The sequence below is a fragment of the Cicer arietinum genome, chromosome 7 (assembly GCF_000331145.2).
Source record: "Cicer arietinum cultivar CDC Frontier isolate Library 1 chromosome 7, Cicar.CDCFrontier_v2.0, whole genome shotgun sequence".
NCBI classification, from domain to species: domain Eukaryota; kingdom Viridiplantae; phylum Streptophyta; class Magnoliopsida; order Fabales; family Fabaceae; genus Cicer; species Cicer arietinum.
This window is the reverse complement of record NC_021166.2, coordinates 58,361,325-58,379,004: the sequence shown is the minus strand read 5'-3', so window position 1 is coordinate 58,379,004 and position 17,680 is coordinate 58,361,325. Positions and strand designations below refer to the sequence as shown.

Genomic DNA, 17,680 nt, shown 5'->3' with positions numbered 1-17,680 from the left:
CGTGTAAATCGACGACACCATTAAGTTAGAATTTATTTAGTCTAAAATGAAAAATTATTAAAGTAAATAAATTAATAATTAATTTTTTATCTAATTATGATTAGTTATGTATATATACGTAATATTAACTATTATTTTATTATTTATTAACGATTAATATTACTTATTTTATTATTCAAAGTGAATTTTTCATTTTAGAGAAATTTAATCCATTAAATCACACATACTATATTACTCTCACATTTTTAAAATAATTGTTCTATTTAACTATTTCACACAAAATAAAACAAAAAATTGAATAATACAAACTTAATATTATGGTCATCTTACACAACATCAAACTTGTTACATTGATGTAAATTATGGGGTTCAATATGTATGTTCAAGCTTAAAAGGACTAAAGATAAATATTGTAACTCAATTATATGAGATACAAGAGGCAAACCCGTCAACACAAACACAACTAGTATCTTCATCCAACATCATATTTGTTCATTTTTACTGGATTTTAACTTTCAGTAGTGTAAAATACACTATCAAATTTTGTTTTTGATAATGTATCCGAGGCAGATGGGCAAACATAGGGGTTGACCCAATTCTTTTTTAACAATTATACATTGTTGCAAATTATGGGTTTTTTTTTATTCACGTAAAATATCAATTTTTGACGAAATCAAAATTTCTTATATATTTTTATTGGTAATAAAATTGAAATCAAATCGCACAATAAAAATGAAATCAGTTAAAGAAAATAGATTTGATTTCTTTAAAATGAACAATTTAATTTAAAAAATAAAATAAGAATCAATTGTTGATATTATTTGTACATTCATAATCAATCATATATTATTCTATTATCAACCATTCATTTATTCAGTTTATTATATTCTCATTTTATGAGTCAAAATCTTAAGAAAATAATATGGCAGTGAAAGATGAATTGGTGTAACAAAATAAGAGGGTGGCTGGATTTGGGCAAAGAGCAGTAACAGATATTGAATCATAAGGGATGAGAGGGGCAAGAGGGAGAAAGAGGGTGGATAAGGGATTGTGTGATGAAAATTATATATACTTTCATTTTTTTATATGATTAATCCAAGACTTTTGATTATATTTTAAACAAATTTATTGGTATATAAAAGTGGTATATTTTATTCTAAAAAAATGAGTTAATTCTATTATGAAAAATTTTAACAAGTATGAAAAAACACTTGCTAAAAAATTAAGTAGAAATATAATTTTAGAATTTGCGTATTTAGCATTTTAATTTTTTTTTAAATTATTTGTTTTTATGTAAAATTTATGTTTTCTTTTTCTTTTTTCTTTTTTAAAACTATTTATTAATTTTTTTATATTTTAATAAATGTTCTTAAGATATTTATTAACGTGATCTATTTTGTTTTATTTATATTTGACAGTAGAGTAATTCACACCACTGTCTATTGCATGCTTGCTGACATGAAATTCGGTTGATTGGTTTGGAAAGTTGGAAGGAAATATTGGATGTTGGCAACCATTTGAGTATATTATTTAAATATTATATATACAAAAAATAATTAAATTATATTTAAAGAATTATATTAAAAATTATATTTATTTAATAATATTATACCACATAAATATAATTTAAAATAAATTATATTTATAAATTTTAATATTAATTTATAGTGATTTGTTATGTTGTTATGATGCATTAAAACTAATGTCAATATAATAAATAATTATAATTAATATTAAAATTTATAAATATAATTTATATAATAATTATTTTTAATTTAGTTGATTTTAAAAAAATATTTATCTAAAAATATTATTAAGTAAATATAATTTTTTAAATATAATTTAATTCTTCATTTTTATATCTCTATATATATATATATATATATTATGTGTGTTTAAATATTAATTCTAAATAATTGTGATTAACCAAATATTTTCTACAAAAGATAAAAGTGTTGAATGGTGGTACGGTGACGTGACGGTGAGTTTGAAAAGTTTAGCCAGTGTGACATTTATGGAAAAGTCCAAAAACATTAATGAATAGAGTCAGAGACCAAGACAACAATATTGTGGACCAATTTACGATCATGGGATTGTTGCTAGAGTTTCTAACTATTTCTTTCTGCACAAATTCACACACACTTTGGCCATTCCTACTTAAATGCATTATTTTAAGACCATACATCACCTTAATGCGTTTTTAACTTTTACTTATGGAAATTCGTGCTTTTTTTTAGGACTGTTTTCGAACCTGTGATTCTTCTTCCTTAGCTCTACTCATCTAAAGTTAATAAATTTATACTCAATTATATTTTTTATTTTAATTATATTCATGAAAATAATCTACTAATTTTGAAATTGAATATGGTTTTCATCAATTACCATATTTAATGCAATTTAAATATCAATTTATATTTTTTATCTCATAAATATTGATTTTTAGCTTAGAAAAATTTACTCTAAAAATATGATTTTTCTTCAAATTTCAGTTGATACATAAATCATCATTTTTGTTACAAAAAATTATCTTTTAAAGGTGAAAAACATAGATTGTGACTACAAATGCAATTAATGTAATAATTGAGAGGTAATGAAGTTAGATTTTAAAATAAGAATATAATGTTTTGCGAGTGTGATAAATAGGAAATCAAAGTGTAATTAAATTTTAAAACTCTTTCATCCGTGTTATTTGAGTTGGATACAATTTATAAGAAAATTATGACCTATATTAATTTTAACTAATGATAAAATACTTTTTAATTGTTACGTTTGTAGAAATTTTTTGTTTCTATTTAATTGTCATTTTCAAAATTCAACTCAACATTAATTATTAATTTGTCAATGATACTCTTAACTATTTATTGTAGTAAAAAATATGAGAAATGATAACAAATAATTAAGTACATTAGAAGAGAAAAATAAATAATAGTATCAAAAATAACAATTTTTATTAATTGTCTTAATATGTCTAAAACGCAAACAAAAAGAATGACAGTTAAAAATGAACCAAACATTAATTTAGGTAGTAATTAATTATACATTGGCAACAAATAATTTAACATAAAGAAAAATTGTCAAGCGACATTTATATTGAGATGAATAGGTACTAAATGTTGATATATAGTTGATAAAATAAATCATTAATAATTCATATTATACGTCATGAGTTTGTTTTTTAGAAATATAAGCCATGAGTTAATTTACTCACTGTATCAAGGGCTTATTTTGAATTTATTATGAACAAAAATACATATTTTTATATTTAATAAGGATCATATTTAAATTGTTTAATTTTTTTTTTTGATTTCCTGTGAAAAAGAAATACGTTATAAATACACCTCACATTGTATAATGATAATTTCATTAATTAATTAAATTAACTATATTTTTTGAAATAAAAGTACAAATTACGGATAGAGTGATTATTTATTTTAAAATAGTTAAATCTAATAAGAGAAAAATTATTATTTGAAAAAATTCAACTATAATTTAGATAAGAGATATAACTTTATAATAATTTATATAGAAAAACCATAAGAGGTCATTCGATCGGATCATCCCCTATTTATATCCACACACCAAGTTCAACAGTGTTTAATATAAAAAGATAAAATTTTATAATAATTAATAAAAAATAATATTTTTCTATATAAATTATTTTTGTAAGTATGAATTAGATTCAATATAAGACTTAAAATTTATACTCCTTTAGTCTCAAATATATCAAATAATCTAATTACATTTATTATTACTCTAACGGACATTTATTGCGTAGATGGCCATTTATAGTTAAAAGATAAATTAATAAATATAGTTTATTTTTTATACGCCATTACAAAAATTAAATTCACTTAACTACTGGTATTATCTTTAATAACTATAAAAATTGAGAATAAGTATTTTTATTTATAAATGAGTCCAAAGTGCGAGAAATATAATCTCTCATTTTTTTTATTTTTTTGTTTTCTCACTACATATTATATTTTTTTAAGTTCTAAGATATAATAATTATTGTTTAGATATAGCACTAACCAATAATACTAATGTATTTTAAAATTATATAATTAGCTATAATTAATACGTATATTATTTAACTTCAAATTTTAAATAAATTAAAAACATTTATACATAAAATTCACACATTATATATATTAAATAATTTTTCTTAATATATTTAAGAATGAATTAAAAAAACAAAGAAAATACTTTTAAATAAATATACTACTAGTGTGTAAAGACTCTTCTCTCTTTTTGTTTTCATCATTAAATTAGAAGGAAAAAAAAATTAAGTTCATGTTAAGAAACAGATTTAGAAAAGATTGGAAATTTAAGGGTATATAACATAATTGTTTGTCTTGAACCTTTTGATGTTGTCACTTAATTTATATATATTTACTAAAACAAATACTGTCGTCACTACTATAAAACTTAATATGATATTCATTTTTTATAGCAAACTAAGATTTGGATCTATGTGTAAACTATTTTATAGTAGTATACTAATAATAGATATATGTCAAATTTACCCAAAAAAATCAGTCTAATAATTAAGGGTGAGACATTAAAGAAGTATTGTATATAAAAAAAGGTCTATAATTTAATCTACGCTGTTAATATTTCTTTCTCTTATAACAAATACCACTAACATTTTCTTATAAATTATGTATATAAAATGCAAATTATGTGGCACTCCACTCATAGCTTTGTCGACGTCAGTGTAAACATTCAAACAATCATAAATTGAATGATGAAGGAAAAATTTGTTAAAGGAGGCCATCATAATAATGCTGGAAACATATATATTATGTGGAAGATATCTTTTACTACTTTAGACAAAAAAAAAAAAAAAAAATTCATGTCACAATTTTTTAAAATCTATTTATTTGCACTTTCTTTCATTTGTTGTAATATTTTTATGTTGATGTCACCTAGATTTCCCTCCCAACAATTTTTGTCTTAATTGGCACACAACTTTAGGAAGAAGCAAACTTTAGCACATTCGAATCACCCAAAACATAAACCCTTTAATTTGAAATTTAAAAATCATAGAAAAGATAAGACAAATTAATAGAAGATCATGTAGGTCCCTTATACACATTGTTATTTTCCCATGGCTCTAAATAATAATAGCTTCATTTTTGTCAGTGACCTAAAGTCAGTGAATTTGTCATAACAACTATATAGCCAATATACGACGACACTGCCCTCTAATTAATGACACAAGTCCTAACAACATCACTGCAGCACAGAGCAACCCTATACATTTATTTATTATTTTTTGAAATAAACAATTATAGATTTATTAATTAAGATCCCGCCCATGCAACAACATTTAAAAATTTCTAAATATACTGCATGGAAGGCCGAAAATGTTGAAACTTTAAATGGATTTTATATAGATATTTTAATTTATTTTTCATGGTTATATAGATATTTCTTTTGAAATAAAAATTATTTTAAAAAATTGATTTTTCTAATAGATGTGGTCTATGAAATATGAGTATCTATGAAACGGTGAAGTATTCGTATTTGGTATTTTATTAGTATATATATTACTCGACAATATTTATAATATTCTATTTTTTTCTTCATTTTCTCATTATATATTATTTATATATTTAAATTTATTTATTATTGTAATCGAACAAAATTTGTGACTCTTTAGAAACTCTTTAATTTGAAAAATAAATCATTTTATTGTAATTTGTAATTTTGAATTCAGATTTTGTGTGGAAACTACATTATACAATTACATGACACAAATAAAATTCTTTAGTGTCTAATTTAAAATAAAAGGTATCATTTCACATTAAATTACTAAATGTGTAATTGGAACTAACTGATTTAAAAGCAGAACAATGTAATTAAATTACTGCATAAAATTCGGATCATCCAATATCATGGTCTTCAAGTGGATTTTAATTTGAATTAATGATTTTTGTTTTTGAAGTAAAAAGAAAAAGTTGGATTGGGTGGCATAACCGAAATTAATAGGAAAAAGAGGGGCACACTGACATCCTAGACCCGAACACGGTTCGAAGGTGATTTTACTTACTGCAAAAACAAAACTGATAGAAGAGTTGGCACTCTGAATCTGCAACTTTCATCTTTCATTGTATATACGATGTACAACACCGATTGCATTTTCTCAAAATTTATATTTTTCTTTAAAATGGAAAATTTATATTAAAAATAATATACTTTTATTTATCTACTTTTTAAAAATTAAAGATAACTATCATTGTTTTAGTTCTTAAGTGCGGGTACGGTATTGTTATATCAAATACAAATATAGGATATAATATTCTATAAAAATTAATAAGTCAATAAAAATATACTTATTTTTATATAATTTAATTAAAAGAGTTAAATTGTTAATTAATAATACAAAATTATAATAAAATTTTAAAAAATCAAAAACTGTATTTAGTTTTATTCACAAATAAATTTAAATACATAAATTATATTATATTAATATATAAAAAAATCACTAATATTACTTGAGGAAAATAGAATATTTCCAAAGAAGATACAAGTACTTTTTTCGGATAAATACTTCACCATTTTACGAGTATACAAATACTCGTGTTTTAGCCATGACCCAGAATGTCATTTTTATTGCCATTAATATTGTAGTTTATTTGGCAATGAATAAAATGACAATAAAATTGGAAGAGAAGAAAAACATAACTTAATGTCAATTTGGTCCTTAGAAATAGAGATCTAATTTATGCTTGATAAAATACAATTTTAGTCCCTTAAAGTGTAGGATGTTTTTCTCTTTAATCATTAATTTAATTAAAAATTCAAATTATTTTTTGAATCATCAAAATATTACACTTTAATCTTCGATTTTATAATGGTAAATGATTATTTTGGCACTAAATTATATATTTAAATAATTTTTATGATAGTAAATTACATTTTTTCTAAGCTATTTTAATAATACAATAACTGATTTAAATTTTCAATTCAGTTAAAGACCAAAATGATAACGTCATTCACTTTCAATTACTAATATGGTAGTTTACTTAATTTACAATTAATATATTTATTTGAAATATACAACTTAATATTATATAAAGTAATATTATTAAAATACAAAATCGTACATGATAATTTTCAAAATACATAATAAATTATTAATACTGTGATAGAAAACTTTTACACTATACAAATTAAATTTGAAATATAAACTAAACTCTAATTAATTGAAAGTTGAAAAGAAAAAAAAAAAAGAAGTATGTAACTTGTGTGTCTTCATCCATCTCAATTGGTTACTCACTAAAAACAAAGCTAATATCTTTCTTCTTTCTCACAAATCATTTTGCATTCTTCACTCATTTCCCTCTCAACCAACACTCTTTTCTCTTTCACCGTTATCTTATCTTTCCTTAAAGTTTTCATCTTTGTTTCAATTTTTGTGACCCACCATTTTCATATTTTATTGGGCATTAAGCATTTTGATTAACTCTTGCTCAAACGGATTTTCGCTGGAAATCAACTTTAAAGAATCTCAAAACAATAATTGTAAGCAAATAAAGAAATTGTTATTCTTTTTTGTTGTTTTATCTCTAGATATTGTTTATTTGTCCATAAGGGTTGAAATATAATATTTTTTTAGTTTAAAATTGAATATAATAAAGAAAATGAAAGGTTTGGTTTTTGGATCTTATAGTATTATTCTAGCCAACCCTTTTTTCCTTTTTCTTGTTTTCTAGTCTCCAATGATGTATTTGACCTTCTAATCAACAAAATGGCGGTTGCAAGTGATTAGTGAATCATATCACATCATTTCATTATCATTCTTATTATTATTATTATTATTATCATTATTATCATTATTATCACTATATCATATCATATGTTTGCACATGTATGTGTTTTTGTGCATTTACCTAACTTTGCAATATTATTACATTTTTTTTTATTGTTTCACTTTGTAATCTACTTTGATTTGGAACTGTGCAGGGTAGAAAAAATGATGATGAAGTTTGAAAGAGAACCTTTATACCTATATATCATGTGAAGGGTGTGAATGTGATTGAATTGTTTCCTGTTGAAGTTGAAACATAGGGTCCCAAGATACTATTTGTGTAATGGAATCTTTGGTAGAGTTTCTATTTTTCTAAGTTTTTTTTGGTAGTAGAGCCAACTAGTTGAATAATGGATCCAAAAACACACACACTACTTTACCTTTTTTGAAGATGTTTCTTTTCAACTATTTTGACTTGGCTTGGTGATTTGAACCTTGAAGGCACAAAAAGCAACGCTAGTGAGTTAAACAGTGTTGTGCTGTGCTTTACATATTGTTGAGTTTTATAAAGATTGAGGTGGATTTTGAACTTGGAGAGGGGGCTGCTACAAGTGTAGGAACATCTTGCTTTCTGAGCCACAAAAAGGGTATCTGATTCTTCACTGATTTGATACTACTTTAGGATTTGTACTTGCAGAATCACTCTTATTGGTGATAAATAAAGAAACAAGATTCTGTGAACGTTAAAGGAGGTTATTTTTGAAAAAACTTGAAGAATGTGAGATAAATAAGGTTTGAATTTGGTTACAAGACTTTATTGTTGTGTGGTGAAATATACAAATACAAGCATGTTGGTGATAAATGATAATTGTAGGGTCGGGTGAGGTATTGAAAGTCTTCTTGTGTTTTTCTTAACTTTGTCTTATATTGGAATTGGGAGTGTATATCTTCTATCATACATGGTTTTTGAGACTTGAATTGAGAGTTAAAACTTTTGAGCAAAGTAGTTTTTGTGGCGTTGCTATCGGTTGCGATGAGTCGAGAGCAGTCAAAGCGAGGGAAGCAAGAGAAAGGTTGTGATGGTGGTGAGAAGGTTATTGTTGCTGTTAAGGCATCGAAGGAAATTCCAAAGACTGCTCTTGTTTGGTCCTTGACTCATGTTGTTCAGCCTGGAGATTGCATTACATTGCTAGTGGTTGTTCCTTCACAGAGTTCAGGTGATTCCTTCTTTTAGTTTTGTGATTCTTTTCTGGCCACATATTGTTTCAAATTTAATTTGTATGCGTTGATAGTGTAAAATGATTTTATGTAGTCGTCCAATCAAATCTCATCATTTAGATGTTTGTGTAGGAATACCAGGAAATACTATTCTTACATATCTAAATTGTGAGATCAGATTAGACGTCTGTATAAAACTGTTTTATACTGTGAGTGTATACAAATTAAACTCTACCGATTTGTCATGGCAGTGACAGAAGAATTAGAACTGAGTGCATTATTTATTCTTAGTCCCTTGCTTTTAAATGAGTGCAGTTCATTTTTTTCATTGACAAATTCTGGAATTTCTTGGTGTTTGTTTTATAGGTCAATTATACTATATGCAATTGACCATTATTCTATTATTGTGCAGGTAGAAGATTATGGGGTTTTCCTAGATTTGCTGGTGACTGTGCCGGTGGTATGAAGAAGTACCCTCCAGGAACAATTTTAGAGCAGAAAAGTGATATCAACGATTCTTGCTCTCAGATGATCCTTCAGCTCCATGATGTCTATGATCCAAATAAGGTTAGTAGAGTAGCCTAAGTTTTGGTATGGTGCGTAAAAGGTTCATGCAATTGCATATTTGTTTGAACTTTGAAGATATTATTAATCCTTATGTCAAATCTTTTGCAACAGATAAATGTCAGGATTAAAATTGTTGCCGGATCACCTTGTGGAGCAGTGGCTGCAGAAGCCAAGAAAGGACTAGCCAGTTGGGTTGTATTAGACAAGTAATAGTCTCTCTTATCTTTTCCTCATTGAGAAGCATGCTATTGTAACTATGAAACTTGATCTAGATTATGGTTTCTATTTGGATAAATAGGTTAATCAATATATAAGTACGTATGTATAAGCTATCTTTATAACAAAAGTTAAAATAAAGTCAAAATTGTTTTCATAAAGTCATAAGCTCCTTTCATAAGCTGTCCTATAGAGCTTATAGTAGTAACCTGAAAACAACATGTGAACATGTCATAAGCTCCGTCGAACAACCTCCCTAGTACTTATGCTAGTACATAAGTTCAAATAAGTCAATCGAAATAAACCATATAATTCAGATTGTGATTTGTTGGTGTTGCTTTCTTTGCAGACACCTCAAACATGAAGAAAAGAGATGCATGGAAGAGCTGCAGTGTAACATTGTTGTTATGAAGCGTTCTCAACCGAAAGTGCTTCGCTTGAACTTGATCGGACCACAAAAGAAGGATGATGAAGCAGGTACATCACCTTCTAAGCAAGATGGTATGCTTGAAAAGCAAACCAAAAAGAAGATTGATTCTTTAATAGATTCTATCAAAGGACCAAATGTTACTCCAACTAGCAGCCCTGAGCTAGGGACACCATTCACTGCCACTGACGCCGCTACTTCATCGGCTTCAAGCTCTGATCCTGGAACTTCACCATTCTTTGTATCAGAGATGAATGGCGAGTCAAAGAAAGAGGAAACCATTAAGGAAAGTCAAGAACTTTGTGACACTAATTCGGATACCGAAAGTGAAAGCCTGTCCACATCTTCAGCTAGCTTTAGATACCAGCCGTGGATCACTGAATTGCTTTTACATCAACAATCATCTCAACGCAACGAAGAAATATCCGAGACGTATCACGGTATGCCTCAAGCAACTACAACCAAAGCTTTGCTAGAAAAGTTTTCTAGACTTGATAGAGAAGCTGGAATTGAAATGTCGTCAGCATATAGAAACGACACAGATTTCAGCGGTAATTTAAGAGAAGCGATAGCATTTTCAGGAAATGTTCCACCTGGTCCACCTCCACTGTGTTCAATATGTCAACACAAGGCACCTATTTTTGGAAAACCTCCAAGATGGTTCAACTATGCTGAGTTGGAACTCGCTACTGGTGGATTTTCGCAAGCAAACTTCTTGGCAGAAGGAGGGTTTGGCTCTGTTCATAGAGGGGTTCTACCAGAAGGACAAGTCATTGCTGTCAAGCAACATAAATTGGCTAGTTCTCAAGGTGATGTTGAGTTTTGTTCTGAAGTAGAAGTTCTGAGCTGCGCTCAGCACCGAAACGTTGTTATGCTGATTGGGTTCTGTATAGAGGATAAGAGAAGGCTACTGGTTTATGAGTACATATGCAATGGATCATTGGATTCACATTTATATGGTGATTTTTCTTGCCCCTTATACCAAATTATCTCATGATAGAAATATATATTTTTTGAATTGGCTTGAAATTTACAAAGACATTCAGCATGAATTGTTGATATAGTCCATAAACTGCTCAATTCTTATTTGTTTATCATATTTTTAAATGTCATTAAACACTTGGAAAACAGGATTGGATAATTTATTGTCGGTTATGTAAAACTAATGGAATTATCGACAGGACTTAGTTTTATATGCCATTTGGTGATTGCAATATGATATTTGATGCATTTTACGGATACATACTTGACTGTATATTGATCTAATACTTTGAAGTATTTCAGGGCGACAAAGGAATCCTTTAGAATGGTCTGCTAGGCAAAAAATTGCTGTTGGAGCTGCTCGAGGGCTAAGGTATCTTCATGAAGAGTGCAGAGTAGGTTGTATCATCCACCGTGACATGAGGCCAAACAACATACTCATCACTCATGATTTTGAACCTCTGGTAGGGTGGTGCTTTGCCTTCTTTTACAATGAAAAACATCATTATCATTACTTTGTTATTGCATATTCATCTGTCTATATTTCCTTTTCTTTCAATATAAAAAGTCAGTTATTAAAGTGGATAGTTTACTTTCCAAAAGATTAAGGCCATGTATTTTTCAGTTTCCTACTGATCAAAATCTGAAGTGTGTTTTTGAGGTATATCAAATGTGTGTTTTTCTTTTTCTAACCGTATTGAGTTGTGTTGAAATATGCTAGGTTGGTGATTTTGGACTGGCAAGGTGGCAGCCTGACGGAGACATGGGTGTGGATACTAGAGTAATTGGAACATTTGGGTATGTTTTATATCGATCTGAATTCTGTTTCATTGTCAAACTTGTGTGCGCGATATGAAATTACAATCTAGAATACATGAACACTTCTAAATAATAACCATGTCAGAATGTATTTGTGTCAGATACTTATACTTTCTCATTTTATAGCTGTCATGTCTTATAATTTATAAACATGTCTGTGTCATGTGGTATTCATGCTTCTTAGATTGCAACTAAAGTGTTGTATGTGTAGGTATTTGGCTCCTGAATATGCTCAAAGTGGTCAAATCACAGAAAAAGCTGATGTTTATTCTTTTGGAGTGGTATTGGTGGAGCTTGTTACCGGTAGAAAAGCTGTTGATCTCACTAGGCCAAAGGGACAGCAGTGCCTTACTGAGTGGGTAAGTTAAGACTTAAGAGTATGATATAATGAAAGTATATAGTAACATGTTATGATATTCAACGTCTGTTTGAATTAACTTATTTGAGTTTATCTAGCGACATAAACACTTCTGAAACTATTTGTCAGAGCTTATAGAAACATCTTATGACATGTTCATAAGCTCTCATAGGATAACTTATGAAAACAACTTATAACTTATACGAAAACAATTTGACTTTATTTTATAGGCTTATACATAAACACTTATATGATAAGTTTTTATACTATAAGTGCTCAATTAAGCTATTTATCTAGACAAGGCCTTAATCGTCTTATGTTGTTACTATTTAAGAGTCAAAGTAACACGATACTCCGACTGAAAACAAAAGTAGTCGAATTTCTTTTTGTTTGTTCAATCAAATGCTTATGACTAATTGTATGAAAATATTTAAATCTTAAACAGGCAAGACCACTGTTAGAAGACTATGCCATTGATGAACTTATTGACCCTAGGCTGGAAGGTCAATATTTAGAACACGAGGTCTATTGCATGCTACATGCTGCTTCATTATGCATAAGGAGAGATCCTCATTCTAGACCACGCATGTCACAGGTAAACAAAGTTCTTAACACATCATTCTTTTGTGCCAACTTTGTTTGCTTTAAAGAATCAACAATTGCATAGTTATTTCAACTTTAAAAATTATAGATAGACATCCTACAGAGTCAATGGGAGAAGGTTAACTGCATATCATATCTAGTCCCAAGTTTAGAAATTGGACCACTTCCACTTTAGTAACTTTTTTATAACTTGTATTTCTAATAATATAAGAATTCAATTATCATGTGTTGACTGTGTAATTTTATTTTACACAAGCATTCAATCATATCTCACAACTTAAGATATTTGTGCATGTATTTTAGAAAATGTCTAAATATAATTTTAGTCACCGTAAATATAACAAATTTTGATTGCACTGCTTGCAATATATATATTTCTACCCTTCCAAAGTCACATTCCATCATTTTTTGTCTCTAACATAACTTTTGTTACAAAAATGTTAACGCGGCTAACAGAGATTCAAGTAGTATTTATGACATGCCATTTGGATCTCCATTAGTCACGTCAATGATGAAATGTGACTTAGCAAGGGAAAAAGTAAAACAAAATAAAAAAAATATAGGGACTAAAACAAAAGTTCGCAATATTTGTAGAGACTAAAATTATGACTCAACAATAAAATATGATTGGACGTTTACGTAAAACTGTTTACACTTTGCATCAATTTTTGTATCTCCATGTAACTGATTTGGTATACATGTGATTGTTTATTCATTCAAGGTTCTCCGAATTCTAGAGGGTGACATGGTGATGGACACAAACTACATTTCAACTCCAAGCTATGATGTTGGAAACAGGAGTGGTCGCATATGGTCAGAGCCACTGCAGCAGAGACAGAACCATTACAGTGGTCCCCTCTTAGAAGATTCATTGCCATTGGAGTCATTTAGTGGAAAGCTATCTCTTGAAAAGTACAAGCCTGCTTCCTATTGGGATAGGTGTAGTAGTAGAGACAAACCAAGGAGGGCCTCATGTGAAGATGATGTTTGAATTGATTGATCATGAAATTTGCATTCTTGTTTTGCTAAATATGTTTTTGACGTTGCCTCTCCTATTTTTTGTTGTTTTTCTTTCTTTCTATCTTTCTGCATTATTATTAAGATCTAATTTTGTATGTGTATAGCTGAATGAACGTTTTATGAGTAAATATAGAAGCTTTTGAATTTTTTGTAAGCGAAATTATGTAAACTACTGCCTCCATGAACTTGGCTAGACTTGATTGAGAGATTTCTATTGTCTACAAATGAATGAAATTGAAATAGCTTCTTGTAAGGTGGTTTGATTCTCTCTCAGTCTCTCTCTCTCTCTCTCACATTTGAGTTGTGTACCGTCACAATCCTGAGTAGTCGTATAGAATATCAGTGACCGTTAAATCAAGATTAAATAGTTTACATTTTGATATTAGTATTTTAGTTTTTAAAAAGAAAATAAAACCTACATTGAAGTTTAGACCATCAAATCTTAATCCAATAGCTACCAATGTGGATTAACTCTTGATCTGATTTGTGACCATTGTTTTAAGATTGAATTGTTTCCATTTCAAGTTTAATATTTTAGTTTTTAAAAATAAAATTAACATTGAAATTTGGACCATTTAATTTTTTGATCCAACGGCCACGATGTGGCTAAGTGCGTGAGTGCACCAGATTGTGACTACACTCAATGCAAATTCCTCTCTCTTGCTCTGCATGAACTTGCATGTGATGAGAAACAAACAAACTTGGGATGATGATTGTCTTCTGAACTTACAAACATTGACAATGATAACACAAAACCACAGTTAGCTTTAAACATTAATGTAGTGTAAAATCAAAGATGTCATTTTTTTTTCTTTTTGAATTTTTAACATGTGGTACATTTAAAGATTAAACTTCAAACACTAGGTGGCTGATGTTGACAAGGTCACATTTATTTTTTGAATTCATGATTTCTGTAGCATGTAAACCAAACTTTATTGGTTATGTATATATAAAATAAATAAAAAACATTATGTTGGTTGGGTGATGATGACAAGGCTAAGAGGTTCAGACATAATACACAATATTGAGAAACATGTCATGTGTCTTGTTTCACTGTTATGTTTTGGCAACTTGGTCTCATTCTTGTCCATACATGTATATCTTACTCATAACAACAAAAGTCTTTGCAGAATCCACGGCTGAGATTCTTCCAGTATTGTGAAATCAAGTTCATATTTTTGCATTAAGTTATATTGTAATAAGTTTTAAATTAAAATATATGTCGTCATGGGATTATAAATGTTTAAGTGTGAGAAAAGCTAGTTTAACTTGTACAAGAAATCTTATTAATTATCTTACTTTTTTGTCGCTTGCCATTTTTTAAGTATCCTCTAAGGCTCAAACACGTTTTTTCACTACAGTGTTTTTTCAATTTTCGACTTTTAAAATCTCACTCCATTAGTCTATTAGATAGAAGCTGTTTACTATTTATTAATTAATATATTGACTAGAAAACTTAGTCTCTTTTGTCACTTTACATCTTTCTATGCATTTTCATTCTCTTTTTTTACTAATTAACGTTTAACAATTTTCAAATTTCAAAAGTTTCTATCTATTAGTATATATATATATATATATATATAACATAAAAATACGGGACATCATTTTTGTCATATATACTGAGATATAGATTTGTGAATGATAAATAAAAAATAATGGATAAATATTGTTATTAATACATAAATATGATATAGAAAAAATACATGACAAATATTTGTTATTAATACATAAAAAATACAAGATGCATAATTATCTCTGATAAATTTAGAAAAAATGGATAAATATTTATCACTGATAAGTATAAAAAAAATATAGGACCAACATATATTATTGATACATAAAAAAATACAAGACACATATTACTCACTAATAAATATAAATAAATAAATAAAGATAAATATTTATCACTCATAAATATAAAAATACACATGACAAATATTTATCATTGATAAATTAAAAAAATACGAATCATATATTTGTCACTTGTAGATATAAAAAAAAATACGAAAAAAATATGTCATTGATATATTAAGCATATGTGATATATATTTGTCTCTAATAAATAAATAAAATACAAGATAAATATTTTTATTGATAATTATAAATAAATAAAAAACAAATAATAAATATTTGTCATCGATAAATATGAAAAAATTACAGGACAAATATTTGTCACTGATACACAAAAATACGTGATACATATTTGTCACAGATAAATTTAAAAAAATAAAAAGGATAAATATTTATCACTTATAAATATAAATAAAAAGATAAATTTATGTCATTTATATTGGATTATAGATTTGTGAATGATAAATATATAAAAAGGATAAATATTTTTTAGTAACAAATATAAAAGTCACGCGATAAATATTAATCAATTATAAAAAATATGGGACAAAAATTTATCATGTATAGATGAAAAATATGAGCCACATATTTGTCGCATGTAAATTTTTTTTGTTTTGAAAAAATAGGATAAATATTTATCACCGATAAATATAACAAAACTAGACAAATATATGTTATTGATACATAAAAAAATAAGGGACACATATTTGTCACTAATAAATATAAAAAGTTTAAGATAAATATTTATCACTCATAAATATAAAAAATAAAAAAAACAAAGGAAAAATATTTTTTATTGATACATAAAAAATACGAGACACATATTTGTCATCGATAAATTTATAAAATAAATTGGATAAATATATATCACTAATAAATATAAAAAAAATATGGGACAAGTATATATTATTGATACATAAAAAAATACATAACGCATATTTGTCACTGATAAATATAAAAAATATGAGATAAATATTTATCACTCGTAAATATAAAAATACACATGACACTTATTTGTCATTGATAAAAAAAAAGTATGACACATATTTTTGCCACTTATATATATATATATATATATATATATATATATATAAATAGAAAGGAAAAACATGTCATTGATATATTAAGCATACATGATATATATTTGTTACTGATACACAAAAATACGATATACATATTTGTCACTGATAAATATAAAAAGAAAACATGAGAAAAATATATAAAAAGACAAAGTTTTATGATTTATATTAGATTACTGATTTGTGAATGACAAATATAAAAAAAGGTTAAATATTTTTCACTAATAAATATAAAAATTACACGATAAATATTAATCACTTATAAAAAAAAATATAGGACAAATATTTATTATTTATAATATTTGTCACTTATATATATATATATATATATATATATATATATATAAATAGAAAGGAAAAACATGTCATTGATATATTAAGCATACATGATATATATTTGTTACTGATACACAAAAATACGATATACATATTTGTCACTGATAAATATAAAAAGAAAACATGAGAAAAATATATAAAAAGACAAAGTTTTATGATTTATATTAGATTACTGATTTGTGAATGACAAATATAAAAAAAGGTTAAATATTTTTCACTAATAAATATAAAAATTACACGATAAATATTAATCACTTATAAAAAAAAATATAGGACAAATATTTATTATTTATAGATAGAAAAATATGGGCCACATATTTGTCACAAGTAAATTTAAAAATAAAAAATAGGATAAATATTTATTACCGATAAATATAAATATATATATATATATATATATATATATATATATATATATATATATATATATATATATATATATATAAACA

At 26.6% G+C, this 17,680-nt stretch overlaps 1 protein-coding gene across 2 annotated transcripts; it reads left to right on the top strand.

Moving 5' to 3' along the window:
• The first annotated feature begins 7,294 nt into the window (after positions 1-7,294).
• LOC101503019 (inactive protein kinase SELMODRAFT_444075) lies at positions 7,295-14,218 on the top strand. 2 transcript variants are annotated; one of them, XM_004510302.4, is made up of 10 exons: positions 7,295-7,530; positions 7,972-8,973; positions 9,387-9,541; positions 9,653-9,747; positions 10,107-11,143; positions 11,469-11,629; positions 11,887-11,963; positions 12,196-12,343; positions 12,788-12,937; positions 13,667-14,218. In XM_004510302.4, exons 2-10 carry the CDS (start codon positions 8,790-8,792, stop codon positions 13,934-13,936), a joined length of 2,277 nt encoding a protein of 758 aa, XP_004510359.1. In that variant the 5' UTR covers positions 7,295-7,530; positions 7,972-8,789; the 3' UTR covers positions 13,937-14,218. The 2 variants fall into 2 exon arrangements, with proteins under 2 accessions (XP_004510359.1, XP_073219542.1); XM_073363441.1 differs by lacking the exon at positions 7,295-7,530 and adding an exon at positions 7,737-7,876.
• The last annotated feature ends 3,462 nt before the right edge of the window (positions 14,219-17,680 follow it).